At 40.8% G+C, this 24,292-nt stretch overlaps 1 protein-coding gene across 9 annotated transcripts in view; it reads right to left on the minus strand.

Annotated features, from left to right (window-relative positions):
* The window catches only part of LOC144062592 (neuroligin-1-like), a 250,496-nt gene that overhangs the window by 87,084 nt on the left and 139,120 nt on the right, over positions 1-24,292 (minus strand). For 6 of the 9 annotated variants that reach the window (XR_013296419.1, XM_077584126.1, XM_077584124.1 and 3 more), the window contains 2 exons: positions 20,029-20,181; positions 15,199-15,411 (listed from right to left, as the gene is read on the minus strand). Coding sequence is in view for 8 of the 9 variants with exons in the window: in XM_077584126.1 (XP_077440252.1) it covers positions 15,199-15,411; positions 20,029-20,181 (366 nt within the window). In the remaining variant the exon portion in view is untranslated. The remainder of the gene's footprint in view (positions 1-15,198; positions 15,412-20,028; positions 20,182-24,292) is intronic. The other 3 variants (XM_077584129.1, XM_077584128.1, XM_077584127.1) reach the window with 1 other exon arrangement.

Raw genomic sequence — 24,292 nt, forward strand, 5'->3', positions numbered from 1 at the left:
GACCAGCCGAGGAAGGGTGACGAGGGAGAAGGGACAGGGAGGCGGAGGACGGGCGGGGAGAGGCGAGGAGGGAGAGGCAGCAAGGGGGAGGAAGGGGGAGGGGAGAGGGGACCACGGGGCACCCCGGCGGCCCACAGGCCCCGAACCGCGTCGCCGGGCCCTAGAGCGACGGACCACGCCGGGGTGGCGCCGCCCCAGACACCAGGGAGAGCCCCGCAACGCAGCACCCTCCAAGAGACCCAGGGAACGGCCAAGACGCAGCCGCCACCCAGCAGCCAACAGAGGGGCAGAGCCGCGCACGCCCAGCCAGGGGGCACCTATAGAATTAACCCCCTGGCATGCAGTGAATCCGAATATTAACCCTTAGTGCCCATTGGAGGTGAATCTGCTCGATCCTGTTGGCAGCAACTGGTTTCCTGACTATAAAAACACAACCATTAGTTACAAATTGCCAAATACAGAAACGTCAATGTAAGTTATCACGATGTGGTGGCTCTCGCTAACAGGCAGAATTAACTCTTTCACTGCATACCTGTCAACTTGTACGTTTTATACGTATTTTATACGTTTTTTTACCATTTCAAATCATGTACGCCGTACACCGACTTTTGTACGGGGGAAAAAAAAATGCGCTGACATGCGCATGCGTAGATATACATAGAGTAAATATCGTGGAAGCAAGCATGGAGGAGCCACCTAGTAAGAAACGAAGAACTCAAGGATCGGGTCGACACCAGAAAGAATGGGAGTTACTTCAAGGTGAATATGCTGGCTGGATTAAAGCATCGTTAAGAGGCACTCAATTCTCATTCTGTGTCCCTTGCAATAAATACGATGATTGTTAAGGAGAGCCTTGCACGTGGCTACACCCAAGACGTCATTCAGTACTGCAGAACTCACCCATTTACCCTCATGATTGATGAAAGCAATGATCGTACTACCAAAAAGCGACTTGTTGTGTTAGCTCACTTCTTTGATGGGGAGAACACAAATACCAGACTCCTCGATTTACCAGAGTTGGCATCAGGCACAGCAGCATCAATCTTTGCCGTTATTGACAACATTTTACAAGAAAATGACATTCCATGGAGTAACGTTGTGGGATTTGCAAGCGACAATTGCAACACCATGGTTGGAAAGAAAAACTCTGTCTTGTCTAGGATAAAAGAAAAAAATGGGGCTGTTTTTAGTGTTGGATGCATTTGTCATCTTGGCAATCTGTGTGTCAAAGATGGACTGAAGACATTGCCAGTAAACATAGATGACTTGCTGGTGGATATATTTTATTTTTTTAAAAATAGTTCCAAACGAATTGAGGATTTTAAAGAGTTTCAGGACTTTACAAATTCCGAGCAAGAAAAAATCCTAAAGCATTGCCCGACACGATGGTTGTCTCTGCAAAAAGTGGTTGAAAGAACATTGTCTCAGTACGAAGCACTCAAAAGCTACTTCGCTAGCCATGCGGATGTTGAAAGGGCAGGTAAAGTGAAAAGCATCCATGATCGACTTCAAGACCCTGTTACTCTCCTCACACTCCACTTCCTCAGCTTCATCCTGCCTCAAATAAATCAATTCAATATTGTGTTCCAAACAGAGGCATGTATGATTGGAGATTTGCTACCAGAAATGGAAAGACTCTTAAAGAAACTCTTGGTGAAATTTGTGCAAATGGAACATGTCAAATCTGCTGATAGCCTGCTGGCAGTTGATTATACAAACAGATGCCTGCAGCATGAAGATAGCAGGCTTGCTGTTGGCTTGGGCAGCAGGGCCCTCTTCCAAGACACCAATGAGGAGGATGAAATCAGGCAAAGCATCACACCAGCCATGCAAGCAACTTTTTTTTCCTCTGTTCGCTCCTTCTACGAGGCTGTTGTAACTAAAATGATACAAAAAATTCCATTTGAGAATACAATACTGAGTGACTTGGTGGTGTTGGACCCAAGAAAGAGAGAGATGTTGGATTACACAAGTATTGTTAAGCTTGCAAACAAGTTTACACCAGACTTTGATCAGGAACAATTAAAAGATGAATGGGAAGACTATCAACTAATACCTGATGATCTTCTCCCTCAGAAAAGTCAGGATGGACAACCAATTCGTCCAGAGACATTTTGGCCTCATGTGTTCAAAATGAAAACTGGTTTAGGGCTGGATCGCTTTCCACTGATGAGAAAGATGTATCTAATTTTACTCAGCCTTCCTCACAGTAATGCTGATAGCGAGCGGGTTTTCAGCCATGTGAGGAAAATTCATACAGAGTACAGAAAGACAATGGGAACAGACACTCTTACTTCTTTATTACAGATGAAATTGAACTGTGACAACTGTTGCTCACAAGTGAGACCCTCATTAGAGCAGATAAAGTCTGCTAAATCATGCACATTGGCTTACAATAGGAAGCACTGAAGGCACAGTTTATTGCATTGTAAACTTTTTAAATTGAATAAAAGACTTTGTATGCAAATTACCTTTGTTATTTCTATTACACTGTCTGGTTACCGCGAGTAAACATGCGTCGTACGGTGTTTGTAAGGTTTTTTGGGGGTTTGTAAGGGGAATCATAATCATTTATAAGGGCAGTTATCGGCAGAGGTTGACAGGTATGCACTGCCAGACGTTTTCAGAAACGGGTTGTCCCCACTGCCAGCCGATTTAAGCATTTTGAGTGATCTTTCAAGGTCCACAGAAAATGTTGTGTTTGGACTATGGAAACACACATACTACCAAATGAAAGATTGGACTCTCAGCTTTCATCAGAAAAAAAAGTTTGTTTCTACCTTATTCCGTTCTTCAGTAATCAACAATAGAAAATGGTTACTTTCACCGAAATTCTCTCTTTTGAAACAAAAAACGGAGAAAAAGAGCTTTTTGTGAAACGATGTTATTTCATGCACTCTAGTGAATTGTACACTTCTTTTTGTCCATGAATGATGCCACAAACACCTAAATAGTGCTTTACTTCTGTAAAACGCTTTCACCAACAATGAAAAAGTGTTTTTTGATTGCAAAATACGTTTATTTCCATTCAACAGTGTAACAATTTGACAAAACAATTTCGCAAACTATTTACAAATGTGTGCAACTGTGGTACTACTTACAATTATGTGGATGTTTCAAATACAGTTTTTCCTTTTGTAACGCTCTCCTGCGTGCAAGGAGACGCCAGGACTCGCACAACAGTTTACTTTCACTTTCACATTGGTCCGTTTTGCGTGCAAACGTTACACTTTCTTGACGGCCTTTTTTTCCGGGGAATAAAAAGCAAGTAGCAGACTGTACACACTTCCTCCGATGAATATGCATTGGACTCGGGGCACTCTCCGTCGTCCGATCGAACGTCCGCCTGTGCGTGCTCGGTTGTGTTCCGCGTTACGACACCGTCATAGCCGCCGCATCAGCGGTTCCAATTTCGCCGTCAAGCTCGGATTCACCTTCATCATCATCGAGGATGATCATCGTCGTCATCAATGTACTATTTTAGCGTTGGTCGATGCCTTTCGTCTTGTAAGTGTAGAGCTGCTTGCAAACGCTCGCCATTGCCCGTTCCCTCCTCCATCTAGCTCCATCTAACGTCTTCTACTGCCGCGTCAATGCTTCTCAACCACGGAGTCACCACCCTCATCTTCATCATCGATGATGATCATCGTCGTCAACAATGTGCTCTTTCAGCGATGCTTTTTGGTCTTTGAAAAAAACGTCTCGGGCGTGAGCTCCTCGCGACCGGCCGCCATTTTTCCTTTGTCTTCCATTCTCATCTCCTGCTCGACGCTCTAGCTCCGCCTCTACTGACGCCCACCCGATCTTGTCAAAAGAGAGTCATCGCTGCCCTCTAGGGGCCAAAAATAGTCATTAGGCACAACAGACAGATTGGAAACTTTCACCAGACATGCGGAAGGGTTTCCTCTACCCGTTTCAAAAAAAATCATTGGATGACGTTTTTTGACGTCATTGGCAGGGATCCGTAGGTTTTTACTTGACGTCTTTAAACGTCAGTGGCAGTGAAAGAGTTAAGGAACCAGAATTAGGTTAAAATATTCTATATACGTAGACCATGTTTCTATAAATTTTGATATTTGGTTTTTATTTGAGGCAGATATTTTTTCCATTAAAATGTGATTTATGAGGAGGTTAGACCATTGGTCGATATTCAGAGTTTGTTTATTTTTCCAGTTAACAAGGATTGTTTTTTTTTTGTGATAGGGCTACAAGTGTAGATTTAATTTTTTTATGTGGTAAGTCAGTTGTTGTTAGGTCGCCTAGCAAACACAAGTTTGGAGATAAAGGTATCCTACAGTCCAAGTTAGCAGAAAGTTTTTCTAAGATTTTAGTCCATAAATACATAACCGGAATACATAACCATAAAGCATGAAAATGAGTGTCTGTAGTGTTTTGTAAACACTGGAGACAGATGTCGGAGTCTGAGAGTCCCATTTTCTTCATCATATGTTGAGTAATGTATGTTCTATGAATTATTTTATATTGGATAAGTTGTAAATTTGCGTGTTTTGTCATTTTAAATGCGTTTTCACAAACTTGAATCCAAAAGTCAGATTCCGGAGCTATAGACAAGTCTGTCTCCCATTTTGAGATGGGTAAAGACATTTTATCAGTATATGAAAGTAACTTATATATTTTTGAAAGTTTTTTTGTTGTTGTCGGAGAAAGCTTGGTAATATCTTTAGCTAAAACAGGCGGTTGGAGCGTACCCCGAAGTGTTGGAATTTGTTTCTTTATCATATTTTTAACTTGTAGATAATGTAAAAAATTTCCGTTTTTTATTTTATATTTTTGGAGCAAGGATGTATATGATATAAACATATTATCTGAGAAGAGATGGTGGAGATGTGTAATTCCTTTCTGCTCCCACACACCTAAATAAAATGATTGCTTGTTAAGTTGAAAGTCGGGGTTATGCCATAGGGGAGAGAGCCCACAGGGCTCCACTTGGGCTTTTGTAATTTCTAGTGCCTTCCACCAGGCAGTCAGGGTGGCGGAAATCATTGGGTTTTTAAAACAATTATGTCGCTTAATCGATGTTGTAATAAAGAGTAAATCTAGAAGTCTGAGGTTATTACAATCCTTCTGTTCTAGCTCCAGCCAACAGTTAGTATCTCTGTTGGGTTGTGCCCATAGAATGATATATTGTAGCTGGTTAGCTATATAGTAGTACATAAAGTTTGGTGCCTCTTTGGATTTACTTTTCTGAAGAGTAGATAGACTAATCTTTGCTTTTTTTTTATTCCAGTAAAATTTTGTAATGGCTGAGTCCAACAACTGGAACCAGTTAGCCGTAGGTTTAAATGGAATCATTGAGAAAAAACTGTTTATTTTGGGTAAAACTTTCATTTTAATGGTGGCTATTCGTCCTATTAGAGAAATAGGAAGATTATTCCAGCGCTCCAAGTCACTATAAATGTTATCCAGAAGTGGAGAAAAGTTTAAATGAATTAAATCAGTTAATTTAGGTGAGATTTTTATGCCTAAGTATTTTAAATTACCTACAGGAAATGAGTAGTGTGGGTCCTGGCTTGCGGGGTTAAATACTTCCCCTAACGAAATAGCAGGCTTTTCTAAATAAAGTAAAATATCATCGGCATATAGATTAATTTTATGTTCTGTTACAGCAGTGAATTCCTTGAATCCTTCTTTCCTGGCGTATAGCTAATGCAAGTGGCTCAATAAATATTGCAAATAATAAAGGGGACAGTGGGCATCCCTGTCTTGTGCCTCTCTGTAGAGTAAAACTCTGAGCTATAATCCCATTAGTAGTAACTGTAGCTTTAGGAGAATCATATAATACTGACACCCAGTGGATAAATGATTTCCCAAAGCCAAATTTATTTAAAACAGCAAAGAGGAAGTCAAACTTTGTCAAAAGCTTTTTCTGCATCCAATGATATAATAACTGCCTTTTTATCATGCCGCTGTGACATGCTAATAAGATTAAAGAGCCTCCTAATATTATTAGTAGAGTGACGATCTTTAATAAAGCCTGTTTGGTCGCTATGAATGATTGTTGAGATTACTGTTTCTAGTCTAGATGTGAAAGCCTTAGTGATAATTTTAATATCAGTGTTAATTAGTGAAATCGGACGGTAACTTGATGGAAGGGTGGGGTCTTTTTCTGGCTTTAATAAAAGTTTAATTGCTGCTGTATTCATGTGTGGGCATATGTAACCATTAGTTTTGATTTCTGTTAGTACACTTAAGAATAGTGGAGCAAGCATTAACCAGAAGTGATTAAAAAATATAGCCGGATAACCATCCGGGCCAGGTGCTTTGCCATTAGGCATACTATCTAGAGCACTGTACAACTCGTTTATAGTGAGTGGCGCATCTAACATATGTTTATATTCAATAGTTAACTGAGGTATATTTAAGCTACTGAGGAATGCCTCAATATGCTCAGGGTTAGGCTTGTTAGTTTCTGAGTATAGGTTACGATAATAGTTATAAAAAATTTTGATTAATTTCTTCTGGTGATTGTGTGCATTCACCAGTTGTCCCTTTAATAGCCGTTAGAAGAGATTTTTCCCGATTGTATTGAAGTTGGTTTGCAAGAAATTTACCTGATTTGTTATTATATTCAAAGTTGTTGTATCTCAATTGTTGTATTATAAACTCTGTCTTTTTAGTTAGCATATCGTCTAACTGTATTTTTGTATTTTGTAAGTCAGTCCATATTTGGTTATTTGGGTTTATTGCGTACTCATCCGTCAGTTGTTTAATTTTATCTTCCAAGTCTTTTTCTAATTTTTGATCCTGTTTCTTTTTATAAGATGAATATGATATAATTTTACCTCTAATTACTGCTTTCCCAGCTTCCCAGAGAAGAGATGGCGATAGGTCTGGAGAGTCATTTATTTCCAAAAAGTCTGCCCACTCTTTTCTTATAATTTTGTCAAACTCTGCGTTGTTTAGCAGTGAGATGTTAAAACGCCATGTTGGTGGTGGTTTAAAGGTATAATCAACTTGTAGGGAAAGGGAGACTGGTGCATGGTCGCTAATAGTAATAGGATGTATTTATGTAACAGTTTTATCAGCAATAGAGTTATTTGTAAGAAAATAATAAATTCTTGAAAAAGACCGGTGCACAGCGGAAAAGAAGGTAAATTCCTTCTTATTTGGGTTTTTAAGTCTCCAGCTGTCGACGAGGCCAAAATCATCCATATATTCCCCTATTACTTTAGTAGATTGTAATCGCCTACATGTTGTATTATTAGAACGGTCTATTAATGGATTTAATAATTGTGTTAAAGTCTCCTCCAATAATAATAGTAGAGTTTGCTGCTAAATCAAACAGCTGAGAGAAAAATTCATGGAAAAAGGCCGGATCATCATTATTAGGGGCATATAAATTACCAAATGTATATATTTTATAAAATATAGTCATCTGAATAATAATGTATCGGCCCTCTGGGTCTGTTATTGTATTATTTAGAGTAAAGAGTAAATTATTATGTATGAGTATACAGACTCCTCTTTGTCTACTGTTATAAGGGGCAGAGTACGCTTGGCTAAAATTCTTATCAATAAGTAATTTTTCTTCAGATTTTTGTAGGTGAGTTTCTTGTAGGAGGCAAATATCTGCTTTTAATTTTAAGAGATGGTCTAAAGTTTTTATTCTTTTTGCCTGTGAGCGAGCGCCACAAACATTCCAGGAAACCAGAACTAGTTTATGCATACAAACAATATAGACTCAGTCCTGTGTATATATCTGTATAGGCCATTTGTCAATATTGGCATGTTATAGGATAGAATCAAAGTGGTATGATCACGTGAGAAGAGAAGATAATCTTTATGTGTGTGGGGCACACTGATATATGTAGATGTATATATTAGTGGATAGCTAATAGCCCATACACGTCAAGCCGTTGAAGCCACAGGGCGGCCATCTTACCACTCCCATTTCGCAAGCAGACTGCTGTGTATATTAGCACTGGGACGATCCACTTGTGTCACGATCCAATCTGGATCCCAATACATGGCTGGCGATTCGATACGTATTACAATACTTAAATGTTATACTTAATCTTAACTCATTCACTCCCAGCCATTTGTTGGCTGTTTTTTGTAATAACTATCATTGCTTTAAACAACCTCTTCAGGTCAGAGGCTGCAACAAAGGCGTATGTATGCTCTAGCATAAAACATTTTTAAAAAAACATTTTAAAAAATTACATTTTTGGGACCATGGCAATATTTAAAATACGTTTTTATACGTTTTTGGGAGCAAATTAGTTAAAATATGTATTTTAAAAAAACAGGCATGCATATCCAAAATTTTTACTTAAATACAATTCGACATTTATTCAGGTCTGACAATTGAAAAGTGCATAAACTGTTCCAGTAATTGTTTCTGACAGATAGGAGTGCAAAAAAAAAACTAATTAAAATGCCGCAGAGCTAATGTACATGCTCTGACTTAAGGAAACTTCTCTGTGCTGTGATTATTTCACCGGCTGCATAGAATACACGTTCAGCAGGCACACTTGTACCTGGTATGCGTAACATTTGCTAGCTTTGCCAGAAATGGATACTCATTGCAATGTTGCTTCTACCAAAGTAATGGGTTTTCTGACAATGGCAAAGATGGTGCTCCCTGAAATGTTTTCACTTCCTCCTCTGCACAGTGCATGGCAGATTTTACTGGGCTTGAAGTCTGCCTCATTTCAAATGTGTTGCCAAGTAATTCAGCCAAATCACGTGTCCCTTCTTTTGGCAGGTGGCATGCAGCTTTGGGTGTTCTCTTCCTGTACAGTGTCACTATTAGTCAGGTCTTTCAGATCTTGTCCTTCAGCATCAGCCAGTAAAGGAGAAAGCAAAGGAGAAAATAGTGGACAATTATTTAGACAAATAATCATCTGAATAGATTTCTGATAGCCCACACTAGGTTTCTGATAGCATTTTTCAAATAAATTTTAGCCAGACATGTTTGTGTTGAAATTTTACATATTTCATCCCTGACTTTTCTACAACCATTTGTAATATTATAACAAAATAAGAAAATTAGAAGTAGTGAATAATTAAATAGGAGCTTCTTGTCTATTTGAAGCAATGTCAATGAGAAACTATATATATATATATATATATATATATATATATATATATATATATATATACAGTGCTGCTCAAAAGTAAGTTTGTGAACCCTGTAGGCATGGTCAAATTTTTTGTATTAATTATTAAAATAACCTTACTAAATGTTTAGTCATACCCAAATCTACAATGCTGACATTGACAACAATGGACTTGAACAAAAAGAATGATGATATTGCCATTCATTCTTGAACAAAAGTTGTTGATTTAAGAACAACTTTTTTTCATGGGTGCAAAAGTATGTGAACCTCTCACTTAATCAGACATTGCACCTCTTTTTGGAACGATAATTTTGTATATATACATATATATATATAAGTAACCATTGTATGGAAAAGTAAACTGAGAGTGCATTTACCTGGGAACAGTGGGCCACTGTGGCAGCAGTTTCTGCAGTTAAATGTGAAATAGTTTCCTGCTTCTCGTCTGCAGACATAAAGGGCAGGCCTTTAAATCTTGGGTCTAAAGAGGATGCCAAGTTAAAAGTTGCCTTCTCCTCTTCAGATATGTATCTTTCTGAAAGATCAAAGATCATTTTGGAAAGCTCCTTTCATTTCACGGACAAAAGGGGAATCCACCAGCTTTTCTTTGGTTGCTTGTAGCAGCTGTGCGAGCTGTGGTGGGATGACAAAAAGTGTTGGTTGGGCTTCATCTGACATAACACAAGTGGCGACTTTTAATGGCTTCATGGTTTTCACAAACTTCTCTGCATTACTCAGGTTTGTTTCTGTGAATGTGCTAAGGTCTTTCTCTCTCTCTTTCTCTTGTGGAGTTCTGGAGAAAGCGAGCGGTCGTCACTGCTGCCTGTTATTGCTGTGTAACTATGTTGGTCAACAATTTGTGTTGTAGCAGTCCAAGTATTTTTTGCTTGTCTGCAGACATAAAGGGCAGGCCTTTAAATCTTGGGTCTAAAGAGGATGCCATGTTGAAAGTTGCCTTCTCCTCTTCAGATATGTATCTTTCTGAAAGATCAAAGATCATTTTGGAAAGCTCCTTTCATTTCACGGACAAAAGGGGAATCCACCAGCTTTTCTTTGGTTGCTTGTAGCAGCTGTGCGAGCTGTGGTGGGATGACAAAAAGTGTTGGTTGGGCTTCATCTGACATAACACAAGTGGCGACTTTTAATGGCTTCATGGTTTTCACAAACTCTCTGTAGGTTTTTAGTATGGGGCCAGGGAGCGTGTGGTTGGCAGGGTGGTCAGTATTTTTTAACAAGTGGATGGTTTGTGTTGCTTTGAAGACCCCCTTTTTCTTTCATCGCTCAGTTCCTTAGACCCCAATATTAGATTTGGCAGAGGCATCTTTTGTTGAATTATAGGTATAATACTTTAATCTAAAAATATACAAGTTTCCTCCTGTAAACATCATAAAGCATATAATTTATACATGTATTTAAGGCAAGTTGTAAAATGTCTGAAGTCCTCTTCTTTATGTTTAACAAATTTAAAACATCATAAATCATGCTGTTTCTACTAAGTAGATATATTCTCCAATGTTCTTCAATTTTCGATATTGCAAATGTATAGGATCGTATGCCGAGAAACATTTCTTGGGAGTAGTAATATGTCGGCCTCGCGGCTTCAAAAGTCTTGGCCTATTGGCTATCTAGTAATATATACTGATCAGTGGGTAACTCGCTGCGAGCTAGCAGCCGCCACTAAACGCTGGCAACAGGCGCCATACAATACAATGTCAGCGTAATTATATTTTAGCGCTTTTAACTGGAGCTTGAACGTGATTTCAGGACAAGAAAGGACAGGATTTCAAGTTATGTTATTGACGTCTGTCACAACAGTTTGAGGCATTCATATTGCCGTCACAAATTCCGAAAAGACGAGTCACGTCAACCCTTACACCACAACAATGCACTACTACAAGTCTTGGCCTATCAACTATCCAGTTATATCTTATGCAGACAAATCTTACAAGTCACACCAGACATACGTATGCTATCTGCCTATCATGTTAACATTGTGGCTATATGTTTTGTTGTGCATTCATAAGGCTGGGAAGCGCTGGGAGCACACAATTCTTGCTACAGTGATTAGAGCTCTAAATTCCGATTTTCAGTTGAACGCACCATCACAGGTGAACGAGTCTTTTACCACACTATAAAAACGTGTTGTTTGCTCAATGTGGAAGATAGGGGACAATATTCAGTCGGTGTTAACTTTTCTCTCCTTAGCTAGATAAGGCTTGACATGTACTCAACAATAGCTGAATTGAAATATTACAATATAATTATAATATATGAAACGCTTTATTCCCCCCACGCCCTCAAGTTCCAAAATACCCATTTGTGCCCCTGGTGTGAGGAGCTGTGATGAAATTATCTGAGCACCCCACACACAATACGACCAAATCTGTTGAAAGCCCGATTTTATTTTTATTTTTTTTCTTTGTGTTTGATCATTGTGGAAGATAGAAGGAACAATATTCAATCGGTGTTTGTAACTTTTCTCTCCTAAGCTAGATAAGGCTGCTTGACATGTACTCAACGATAGCTGAATTGAAATATACTTTAAAATATACATGGTAATTGCTACAACTTAGTTTCGATTTTAACCTATGTATAAAATGTTTGTTCCCAGTTTGTTCCCAGCAAGACATCCTTCAATACCATTTCACAACACTTCCATTATAACAGTAAGTCTACTGTGGCTCAGTGGGTAGTCCTGCAGAGCTTTGACCTGTAAATAGGAGGCGATAGTTAGAATGCCCCCTTAGAGTGGATGCACCTTGTGTTTTTTATCAATTTATAATTCAACAACAATTAATAATTTGTAACTTTCACATAATTTATCTTTCAATTTACTTTCTGAGCATTCCACAAGCATTCAAATATTAGCATTCAGCTATTAGCATTCAGCATTCCCATGCAATTTCTCCACAAATTGCACTTTTCTAAAGCGGCATAAAAAGAAAAGGAGTTGTTTACAGGAGTGTAAATGGGCTCTGGGTGGCAAGGCATTGCTTTCCCTCGGTGCTGGCAGCATTGGTTTGCTTCCCACCCGAAGACCACGTTTGTTCATGTAGTATGTGTGTGTGGATCAAAAAATAAATACATTTGTAAACACAGACTTTTGTCATGACTGTTTTGATTTTGGATTCCCACTGTCTTCCTCGCCAGCTCGCTTTCTGATTGGCTGCGCGGTGGTTTGTCCTTGGAGCACTCTACACACGGAGGGAAGTCGGGCCGAAACAATCCAACATGTTGAATAGCCCTGATTTCAAGTCAGAAGAGGTCCTTCCGAGGGCCGATATCGGTATGAGCCGTGTGGTGTCAACATACGGCAGGACTATCTGTTAAGATTATTGCTCAGATAATCGATTGTCAGGAATGGAAATTTGGGGTTAAAAACGGGCCAATTCTCTTGCCGTGTGAACCAGGTTTTAGCAGTCCAATCCCCGGCTACAGAAGCTAGCTATAGAGATGGGGAATGTCACCTCTGTGGTAAAGTTGGGCACGCCTCGACAAGTCCTGTTGAGAGGGGTTGAACTATCTTCCAGTCTCAGATGTCCCCGGTGAGAGGCTCCAAGCAATTGCAGGGAAAACATATTGCCCTCTGGCTCAGGGCCTGTACATTTGGGTTATCCTGGTAGGGTAGGAGGATGTGTACTTACTGCTGCACCAAACAGCAGCTCAGAGTACCCAACCCTTTTTGTTCTGCTGTGGGACTTCAATGCACATGTAGGCAATGACAATGAGACCTCGAAGGGCATGTTTGGGTAGCAGCCCCCCTTAACCAGTACCTAAGTGTTGTTATGTTAATAGACTTTTGTCCATCCTTCCATTTACTACTGCTAGTCAGTTCACTGGGGTAGCAGCTTTACCAGAGAAGCCCAGACTTCCCTCTCCCCAGCCACGTCTAGCGCATCTGGGGGTATCCCCAGGTGTTCCCAGGCCTGCCGGGAAACAGTCTGTCCAGCGTGTCCTGGGTAATACCTGGGGTCTCGTGCCGGTGGAACATGCCTGGATCACGTCATCAGGGAGGTGTTCGGGAAGCATCCTGACCAGATGCCCAAGCCACTACAAATGGCTCCTCTCAACGTGGAGGGGAAGCTGCTTGACTCTTAGCCGCTCCTGGATGACCGAGCTTCTCACACTATCTCTAAAGGCCTAGAACACAAATCCAACGTCGGCCAAACGTGACCAATGCCTACCCCCTGTGGCGTCGGCCCAGATGTCGGCACCTCGCGTAGAAAAATGACGTAAATACACACCGCACCAATCCCGACTATTACGTACCTTCAGGGCATGCGCGAGAAGTAATTCCCCTCCATACCAATGCCGAAGGCAACCGGAAACCTCTTAACGGGTCGGGATATAAAAACGTAAATGTATACCGGTTACTTTTACTAATTACAAACAGTTGCTATACTTCTCAAGTATTAAAGTAAATTCTACCTGCTATATCCAGTCGCGTCCCCATGTCATGTCATAGTTTGGCTTTCATACCGTTGTCGGGATACCCTTTAACGTTAATATTGTAACATCTTGCAAGAACGCCACCAGCAAACGTTGGTTGGGATGTCACCCAATTTATCTTAATAAACGCTACTGTTGGCCGCAACCGACACGGGAAAATAGAATACAACCTACAGGGGCTAGCAGAAAAGCCAACAAAACACGCAACCAGCCCGCACGTAACGTCTCTCCCCTCACGCTAGGCAGTGCTAAACAGAAATGGCAACAACGGAACACACAACACACTTAGTTTGTTACAATATCATACAATGCCGGTCTCTCTTGAACCAAAGAGACAAAGTCATCTTCCCGATCTTCCGTCCAGACAGACATTGTACGTTCAACTGCGGATGGTACAGCAGGGTGACGATGCGCAAAATGAGCGGGAAAAAAATGGTCCAGGCTTTTCATCGGTACTGTTTATCCACATTTGTCACTTCCTCTTCTTGCCCAGTGCGCTAATTCGCTAACTAACAGCCAATCACAGTGATTAAATGCCCCAACACCAATTCAACATGTTGAATTTGCTGGAAACGGCCCACCCCGACGTATTCCAACTCAATCTGACTTAACGACAGTAATTTATACACTGCTCAAACGGCCCAACGCTGTCCGACTCTCGATGTCGGATTGGTGTATCTAGGCTTTAATGGAGAGCCAGGACACCCCGCGGCAAAAACTAATTTTGGCTGCTTGGGATCTTGTTCTTTCGGTCACGAACCACATGACCATAGGTGAGGCCAGGAACGTACATTGACCGGTAAATGAAGAGCTTGGCCTTTCGAGCTCCTTCTTTACCACGACAGATCGATATAGAGCCTGCATCACAGCAGACGCTGTATTGATCCGCCTGTCGATCTCCCGCTCCATCCTGCCCTCACTCGTGACCCCAAGATACTTAAACTCTTCTACTTGGGGAAGGAACTCATCCCGACCGGAGATGGCACTCCGCCCTTTTCCAACTGATGGATTTCTGTGATCATTCCAAATTGTCCATAACATACACAATTTTCAAACATAAGGGTGCACTTGGAACCAAGACACCAAAGGTTACAGTTAAATGTGGTGGAGTCATCAGGATTGTGGATTATATTTTGGACACTCGGGTGAAGAGAGGGGCAGACCTGTCCACTGTTCTGGGTTGGTTCCGATGGTTAGATGCCAATCTGACCTGGCAGACCTAAACTTATTGTGAGGGTCTACTAGGAACATCTGACAAAATCCACTGTCAGAAAGGGTGCAGTTGGCACTACTTTTCCGCTATGTCACCCTGTTATCTACAAAGAGATCTAAAAAGTACTTGAATTTAATATTTATTGGGCTTCACAAAAATTATTTATCCAAACTACCAATTCACAAGTATATAAAAGTTTCTAATCTCCCATTTTACAGACAAATTTTCAAAAATGTTCAGTTGTCATTAATATTTTAGCTGTAAATTACCTTTTCAGCAACAAGCTTTACATTTAACATTTATAATTACTGTATTTCATCACACATTCAACTTTAGCACATAACACAAACGTAACATAACATCAACACCTTATGTGTTTGATTCCAATGACATCAAGAATACTATTGGATTGGATTGAATACTCTGGATTCCCATTGAGTTTTTAAATTTTACCTTTTGTGGAGTTGCTCCAACGGTTGCCCTCTGAATAGTGAGAAAGTGTGAGAAGGTTGACACAAGAGGCTCCAGCCCCTGACCCAAACACAGTTATGCGCAACGGATCACCACCAAAAGCTGCAATATTTTCACTGGTCCAGCGAAGAGCCTGAATTTGGTCCAACAAACCATAATTCCCCTTTGCTGCCTGGTCGCCAGTACTCAGGAAACCTGCACAGAAATGATCATAATTGTATACAATTGAAGGCAACACTTCGATTTTAAAGAGATGATGTGTTGTGATATGGAGCTCAAGGAAATAAAGCAATAGAAAAACACTAATTTCTGAATATGTGGGTTTTTATGCGAGTTCCAATCAGGGATTACCACACCGTATCACTCTATTTATAAAATTGGCAAATTTTATACTTTAGAATAATATCTTTCAAAGAACAGACAACAACAATACGGCAAAGGGAGAAAAGCAGCTTACACAATGGTTATTCCAATATTTACAGGTACCTAAGCATCACTTTTATATTTATATTTTATGTTAGTCACACCAGTTTAGTCACTAAACATAGACTATTCTCTTGTCTGAATATTGTTTTCTCTCACCTCAGGAAAACGGTCTTGTCTGACTTTGTCATTCTGTAAATAAATTAATCATGAACTCAATATGCCCCACCCCAAACCCCCCACCTCCCTCTCAGCCATTAAATAATATACAGTAAATGGATTTGTGTTTCCCCTGACCAAACGTGGGACAACAGGACCCCTTCTGAAGCCAGGCTTGGAGAAGGGTTTCAAGGGCGAGTGCCTGCTTGCCGGGCCTACAACCACTGGGTCTAGCTGGGCACAGCCTAAATAGATAACATGGGGAACCCTTCCTTTGGGTTCACCACCAATATCCAGCAACAGAAGCTAGCTCTAGGGACGTGGAATGTCAACTCTATTGGAAAGAAAAAGCCTGAGATCTGTGATTCTGTGAGCTAGAAAGATTCTTCTAAACACACAGTTTAGGCTCTGGTACCAGTATTTTTGAAGGGGTTGGACTTTCCTCCACTCCGAGCAGGTGTGGTCTTGCTTATTGCACCCCGTCTTGGTGCCTGTACAGTGGTGTTCACCCCAGTAGACGAACGGGTAGACTACCTCCGCCTTTGGGTGGGGGGACTGGTCCTGACTGTTATTTTGTGCCTGTACACAAATATCAGTCCAGAGTTCCCACCCTTCTTGTAGTCGATGAATAGGGTGCTGGAGAGCATTGCAGCTCTTAGCTACCTTGTTCTGCTGGAGGACTTGAATGATCATGTGTGCAATGACGGTGAGACTTGGCAAGGCGTGATTAGAAAATACGGCCCACCAATTTGAACACAAGCAGTGTTTTGTTTTTGGAATTCTTTGCTCCTCCATAACAAACACCGTGCTCAAGTAAAAGGGTCTCCATACGTGCACTTGGCACCAGGACACTCTGAGCCGAAGTTTAATGATCGAATTAGTGGTCATGTCAGGATTAACGGCTACATTTCTTGGACACTCGGGTGAAGAGAGAAATTGAAGAGTGAAAATGCCAAACTTCACATGTATATTAATATTTGCAGCCTGAAGACAGCTTTTGTATAATATTTGGTTGTACAGTGCGGATCGGCAAACATGAGAAAGTGTCAGCACTGTGAGACAGTGACATTGAGCAAGTAAACACTACGCCGTTGTAGTACCCAAGTTTTCAATTACTATGAATAAAATAGTTTCCTCCCATTACTGATTTTATTGAATTGTTAAAAAGATCCTGGGTTTTGTGCCACCTAGTGGTGACAAGAAATTCATTCAATTCATTTTTTTTTTTTTACATTTTTTTTTTTATGTCGTTTAACGGATCGAGTTGAAAATTTATGAAAGCTTAGAGATGTTGATCATGCCTGTAAACAAATATTGTGAATTTTCGGCAAAGGGCTTGGCCATTTCATTGTCGAAAAGTCTGATAATATACTGTGACAATAAAAGCCGTAACTTCACCCACATGTTTTTCTCTTTGATATTTTTCTACTACCACACCAACCTTGTATTTGCATGGAAGAGTATTTGGGGCTTCATAATGTTGAAACGCGAACTTTGTGATTTTTCCTGAAATGCTGTTGCTGTGGCAACAAATTGTTCATTAAAAAATAACAACAAAAGAGGTCTGATTTTGAGGGTCTTAACATGAATGAAAACTCGTCAAACTTTGCACACTTATCACACCTGGCACTTTATGTTCATTGTGCCAATAAAAAATAATAATAATCAAATTTCCCAAGAGGTACGTGCAGTTATACAGGTCCCTCACTTTGGAGTACTTGCACGTTAGGGTACTGGCACATTGGAATTTGAATTTTTTCGAAAATGGCACAATAATATGACCTTGACATAATTATTTTTTTGTTTTGTGCTAGGTGCCAAATTTCAAACGCTTGCAAATTGACTTACCACTTGCGATCAATTGCGTTATTTTTTTAACGCACTAATTTGCGCGTAATTACTTAAGCTATATTAATGTGTAAAACTGACAGCCTTATTATCAAGATTTCTCAATACATGTCTATAGACACACATGTCTTGACTTAAGAAGACATCTCAAGACATCTCAAAAATGTGTCTTAAGACACAATTTACAATTACGATTTTTTTCACACCCGACCTGGGCCTCTTTCGTTATATAAATCAAATATGTATGTGTTGCGTCTGCACTGTGAACGCTTATCCGCACGCATCCAATCTATACGTCATCAAAAGCCTGATATGCACTCTGTGCAGGTATGGAATCAGATTTGTGCCTAAAAGAATCAAGCAACACTTCTTGAAACGTAAACAAAACTAAAAAGAATCAAGCAAAAATTCTTGAAGCGTAACCAAAACTAAAAAGAATCATGCAAAACTTGTTGAAGTGTTTTTTTGCTTTAAGCAATATTTGTTTAAGTGCAAACAAAAACTACGACTTAGAAAAACGTTGGCTCTCAATGACATAATTTCTCACCTACACTCCTGTTTTCCTGTTTACACTTCCTTGGTTTTCGTTTACGCCATTAAGCCCACCCACCCGTGAGGTTTGTGCCAAAAGTCAGAAGCAAAAGTCTGAGCCTCAACGCAAAATGAGGAAGCACAAAACGAGGGAGCATAAACCGGAAAACAGAGAGCTTAAGTGATAAATTATGTCATCGGGAGTGTTAGACATTATTAACATTTTAATTCTTTATTTCATATATTAACCATGTTGAAATGTTTTTTGATGTGAAGTAGGTAAAATAGTGTTGAACTCAGTATAATTTGACCTTAACCTAAGCTAGTACACATTGTTTGGTCTAGAAGTTCCTTCTCAGTGTTCTGTGTGAAAGTATATTCTGTTCGAGAGAGAGAGCGCGCCATCCTACAACTATACTACATTAGGAGCTGTCGAGTTCAACTTGTTTGTGAGATTTTGTAATGGGAAGAAGTACAAGAGGTACCCTGAGAGTATATTTTGTCTAAAAATAATGAACACAGGTGCAGTTTGTGTACGAAAATAATATTATGTAACATATTGAGTGAGAACCAATCTGTTCTACTCATTCTTTGTAGGAGGAGAAGGGGCGTTTTGCTTTCGAAACTCGATACTATAAGAAGCCCTCTTCCCCAAGGGAGGGGGCACATGGGGACTCTGAAATTCCACCTCATACGTGATGTTCAGTATTGCTGTGACCGGAGAATTCTCTGAAATAAATCATCCTTGCGCAGGGACTCTGTTCATGTCTTATCTCATCATTTGATTTATTGGACACGCAAAAGTATGGATTTTTAAGTATACTCCTTCAGGAGCAAATGTTTTTCTAAGTCGTAGTTTTTGTTTGCACTTGAACAAGTTTTGCTTAATTCTTTTTAGTTTTGTTTACGCTTCAAGAATTTTTGCTTGATTCTTTTTAGTTTTGTTTACTCTTCAAGAAGTGTTGCTCAATTATTTTTGCCACAAATCTGATTCCATAGGAAGGGAGACTACTGACACATCTGGGAATATAAAAAGCTGTTTTGAGTAAGAGTGTTAACTTTTTATTTGTCTTCATTTTAATCGGACTTTAAACATGAAGCATAAAGTTGACATATTTGGCGATAGTAGAAATTCAGCCCTGCAGACAGTTCATCACGCTCAGCCATGACGCAACATCATCTTCCGTAAAAGTCTCAATCATGGAAATAGAGTGTCGCCTCATTTCCCCAAAATATTCTAACTCTTCAAACCTCTCTACTAATGAATTTCTGTTGCTGTTTGTAAACACAACATTCTAATATTAGACTTATATTAAAAGTCATAGGTGATAATAAAAATACAGCTGACCTAAAAAAAAAAAAAAAAAGGCCTTAATAAAATTGATCATGCTAACTGGTAAGGAAAATTAAAGGATATGGAATCAGTGGAAAAGCACAATCATGGCTTATTGACTATCGTCATATGTTTTACTAAAAACACCACTTGTTTCTTATTTATCAGATTAGCACTCGTGTGCAGTGTTAGCTAGTCAATCATTAACTACAGCATTTCAATGTTGCTATTGCTAGCCAGATCATGTAAATTCTCATAAAAATAATGTTATGGTATTGTAAGACCACAATGTTGTTATATTTTGTCGTTATATCTAGCTTGTTGGATTGAGTGTGTGGTATAAAATACCCCATCAATATGCAGTAGTGGTAATGTAGATAGAAATCACTCACTTGCAGCCAGCCCACAACTTTTGCATGCAGCTAAACATAAGCCAAGTCTTTTCACTGTAGTAACTATCATCAGATATTTTGATCATTTACACAAATACTAACTCTGCAATATGGTTGTATCCTTACCTAGAACACCCAACCGGTAATTGACTGTTATGACAATCACATTCCCATAGCTGGCCAGGACACTGCCATCAAACAGGTTACCAGTTCCTTCCATGTAGGATCCACCATGGATGAAAACCATCACTGGCTTGGGACTTCCACTCTCCCTTATGTCTAAAGATGGAGTAAAAAATTGGGAAAAGAGGAGATAAGATTTCAAATTGATGATGTTAGTCAAAGAAAAAATGTCACTTGTAGGAAGCCAAGGCCACCATTGTGTTTTGTAGGGCTGGAACGGTTTTTGAAAACCATTAAAACCAATCGGTTAAATAGTTTCGATTCGGTCTCCACCTTATGAGCGCTAACCCATTATGGTGCCGTCCATTGTTATGGTGGCGTCCATTGTTATGGTGGCGTCCACGGTTCCGGCAGCGCCTCATAGCATGTGCGTCATATCCTTCCAGTGATGCTGCAGCCAATCACATTGCAGCAGGACCGTTAGAGCTTGGAGGCTTTTTGAGTTCTATAGTTTCATAATGATGCTAGTAGGCTACCAGTGTTAGCGTCCTGAGCCATCGCTCATCGCTGCCAAGTCTTTACTAATCCAACGCAAAATTTGTGGTACATGAAACAGACATCAGAATTACAACTGGCTGGAAATCTCTATGTTCATGACTGAGGTGTTTTTTTCATACGGGAGTTTGGTTTAACCCGAGGATAATCGATAATACCATAGCACACAGCTAGCCGACACCCATAGGCCTCAAGTCCCATACCAGTGTATTCGCATGGACACTTTCCAACTTGCTATGTCGTATTGGTGTATGGAGGCCTGACCTGGGAGGCAAATGTTGACCGTTCTGTAAATACCCACAAAATAAAGGTGGGAATCAGCACATCCTGTTCGTTTTGTTTGAAATCCAGTGCGGTGGTGTTTAGAACGTGAATTAAGAGATGACTACGATTGCGTACAATTGGCCACACACTGAGCTCATTCACACACTATGTAAAGAAGGTAATAACGAGATAAACATTCCTCTATGAATGAATGAATGGATGCCTTTATTGTCATTGAACAATAGGTGTACAACGAAATTTGGAGCGCTGCTCTGTTTGGTGGAAGGTAAAAAAAAAAAAGTGCAAGTAACAAAATGTGATTAATAAATAAAACAGATGCATGTCCGTTGTAGTACAAGAGCATTAACAATAGTACAGGAGAATAAGTATGTACAGTGCACATTGAGAAGAGTATTGCACATTAAGGAAGTGTGGTATATTGCCCTTGTGGTATGGTTCAACATGCATATTATTAAAGTGTCATAGTGTATTGCACATCAAGTAAAGTTCAGGATACACAGTACAAGAATTGCATGGTCGCAGGAATACTGCAGCAGTGAATTAGTTTTGGTTCCTTTGTGTTTTGTTATTATTCAGAGCATTGATGGCTCTGGGGGGAAAGCTGTCCCTAAGTCTGTTTGTACAGGCATTGTGGGCCCTGTAGTTCCGACCGGAGGGCAACAGTTTGAAGGTGTGTGTGATGGCCGGGGTGGGTTAAGTCCAGGACAAAAAATTTTGCTATGCTGAGATAGCGAGAGCTGGCAATGTCGTCCAGGGAAGGGAAGGAGCAGCCGGTAATTTTTTGAGCGGTGTTTATCACCCTCTGCATTGCTCTCCTTTTGACTGCAGTGCATCCAGCATACCACACTGTGACGCAGTAAGCTAAGATGCTCTCTCTCAATGTGTTTTTTCCTGAGCACTCTCAGGAAGTGCAAACGTTGCTGGGCTTTGTTCACCGCCGCCGTGGTGTTGGCAGTCCTGGAGAGGTCATCCGAGATGTGGATGCCCAGGAGTTTGAATGAGTGGACCCTTTCGACTCCAGTCCCGCTGATGATCAGTGGTGTCTGTGTTGTGTCTGCGGAATTCCAATGTGAGTTATTTTGTCTTTGTGGTGTTCAGAGTGAGGTTGTTTTCTTGGCTCCACGCTTACAGTCTCTCAACCTCATCCCTGTAGGCAAACTTATCTCCTCCTGAGATGAGTCCGATCACGGTGGTGTCATCAGCAAATTTGATGATGGAGTTGGAGAGATGAGTTGGTGTGCAGTTGTGAGTGTACAGCGAGTACAATAAGGGACTCAGTACACACCCTTATGACGAGCCAGTGCTAAGTGTTATGGTGGAAGAGAGGTGTTGGCAGGGTTTGACAATTTGTGGCGGTCTGTTAAAAAGTATTTTATCCATCTGCAGATGGATGTGGAGAGACCGAGGAGGAAAGGAGGATTTGTTGGTCAGAATAGCCGGGATGATGGTATTGAATGCTGAGCTGTAGTCGAGAATAGCATCCTCACATAGTTCCCCTGGTGTTCCAACCTCATATAGTTCCCCTGGTGTTCCAAATGTCTTACTGCTGTGTGGAGAGCTATGCCGTTTGCATCCTCAGTAGATCTGTTTGCTCTATATGCAAACTGGTAGGGGTCAAGCGTGGGAGGCAGATCTGCTTTGATATGCTGAGCAACCAGTCTCTCAAAGCATTTTGTGATGATGGGTGTGAGAGCGACAGGCCTATAGTCTTTTGGGATGTTGGTGGGTTGTTGTTTGGGAACTGGGATTGTTGATGTTTTTAGACAAGAGGGAAGGAGATCAGCGACTGTAAAGTAATGGTAGGTGAGAGTGTAGCCCAACAGCATAGCATGGTAGTGTGTAGAATGACTCTGGCGGTGAGGAAGGCAAAGACGGCAAAGGCAGAGCAGAGGACGAAATGGTAGAAGCTGAAAAAGGAAGAGTGTTGTATGACTTTCAGGAAGGAGTTGAGACAGGCTCTGAATGGACAGGAGGGGCTTCCACCTAACTGGACAACTACAGCAAATGTGATCAGGGAGACAGGTACGACAGTCATTTGTGTGTCATCTGGAAGGAAAGGAGATGAGGAGACTTGGTGGTGGAATGGGGAGGTGCAGATGTGGATCCAGAGAAAGAGGTTAGCTAAGAAGAAGTGGGACACTGAGAGGACTGAAGGAAGTAGACAGGAGTACAGGGAAATACAGCGTAAGGTGAAAGTAGAAGTGGCAAAGGCCAAACAAGGGGCTTACGATGACTTGTATGCTAGTTTGGACAGTAAGGAGGCAGAGACTGATCTACAGGTTGGCAAGGCAAAAATACCGAAATGGGAAGGACGTGCAGCAGGTTAGGGTAATAAAGGATAGGGATGGAAGTGTGTTGACAGATGCCAGTAAGTGTGATGGGAAGATGGAAAGAGTACTGATGAATGAGGACAATGAGAGAGAACAAAGTATAGAAGAGGTGACTGTTGTGGACCAGGAAGTAGCAAAGATTAGTAAGGATGAAGTGAGAAGGGCATTGAAGAGGATGAAGAGTGGAAAGGCACTTGGTACTGATGATATACCTGTGGAGGTATGGAAGTGTCTAAGAGAGATAGCAGTAGAATTTCTGGTTTGTTCAACAAGATCTTAGATAGTGAGAAGATGTCTGAGGAATGGAGGAGAAGTGTGCTGGTGCCCAGTTTTAAGAACAAGGGAGACATGCAGAGTTGTGGCAACTACAGAGGAATAAAGCTGATGAGCCACACAATGAAGCTATGGAAAGAGTAGAAGCTACACTGAGGGCAGAGGTGAACCACAGATGCAGTATTTGCTTTGATAGAGAAGTATAGATAAGTTCAGAAAGAGCTGCATTGTGTCTTTGTAGATCAGGAGAAATCTTATGACAGGGTGGTCAGAGAGAAACTGTGGTTTTGTATGAGGAAGTCTGGAGTGAGAATTATGTTCCTGTGGTGCAGGACATGTCTGAGAACTGTAAGACAGTGGTGAGGTGTGCTATAGGTGTGACGGAAGAGTTCCGAGTGGAAGTGGGACTACATCAGGAATCAGCTCTGAGACACTTCTTGTTTGCTATGGTAATGGACAGGATGACAGACAAGGTTAGACAGGAATCTCCATGGACTATGATGCTTGCTGATGACATTATAATCTGTAGTGAGAGCAGGGAACAGGTGGAGGAGAAGCTAGCGGTGTGGAGGTTTGCCCTTGAAAGTAGAGGAATGAAGGTTAGCTGTAGAAAGACAGAGTATCTGTGTGTGAATGAGAGGGACCCAAGTGTAAAAGTGAGGTTACAGGAAGGAGACCAAGAAGGTGGAGGAGTTTAAGTATCTAGGGTCAACAGTCCAGAGCAATGGAGAGTGTGCAAAAGAAGTTAAAAAGCGTAGCAGGCTGGAACGGGTGGAGAAAAGTGTCAGGTGTGATGTGTGATAGAAGAGTTTCAGTTAAAATGA

Source organism: Vanacampus margaritifer, chromosome 13 (genome assembly GCF_051991255.1).
Source record: "Vanacampus margaritifer isolate UIUO_Vmar chromosome 13, RoL_Vmar_1.0, whole genome shotgun sequence".
In the NCBI taxonomy this organism is placed as follows: domain Eukaryota; kingdom Metazoa; phylum Chordata; class Actinopteri; order Syngnathiformes; family Syngnathidae; genus Vanacampus; species Vanacampus margaritifer.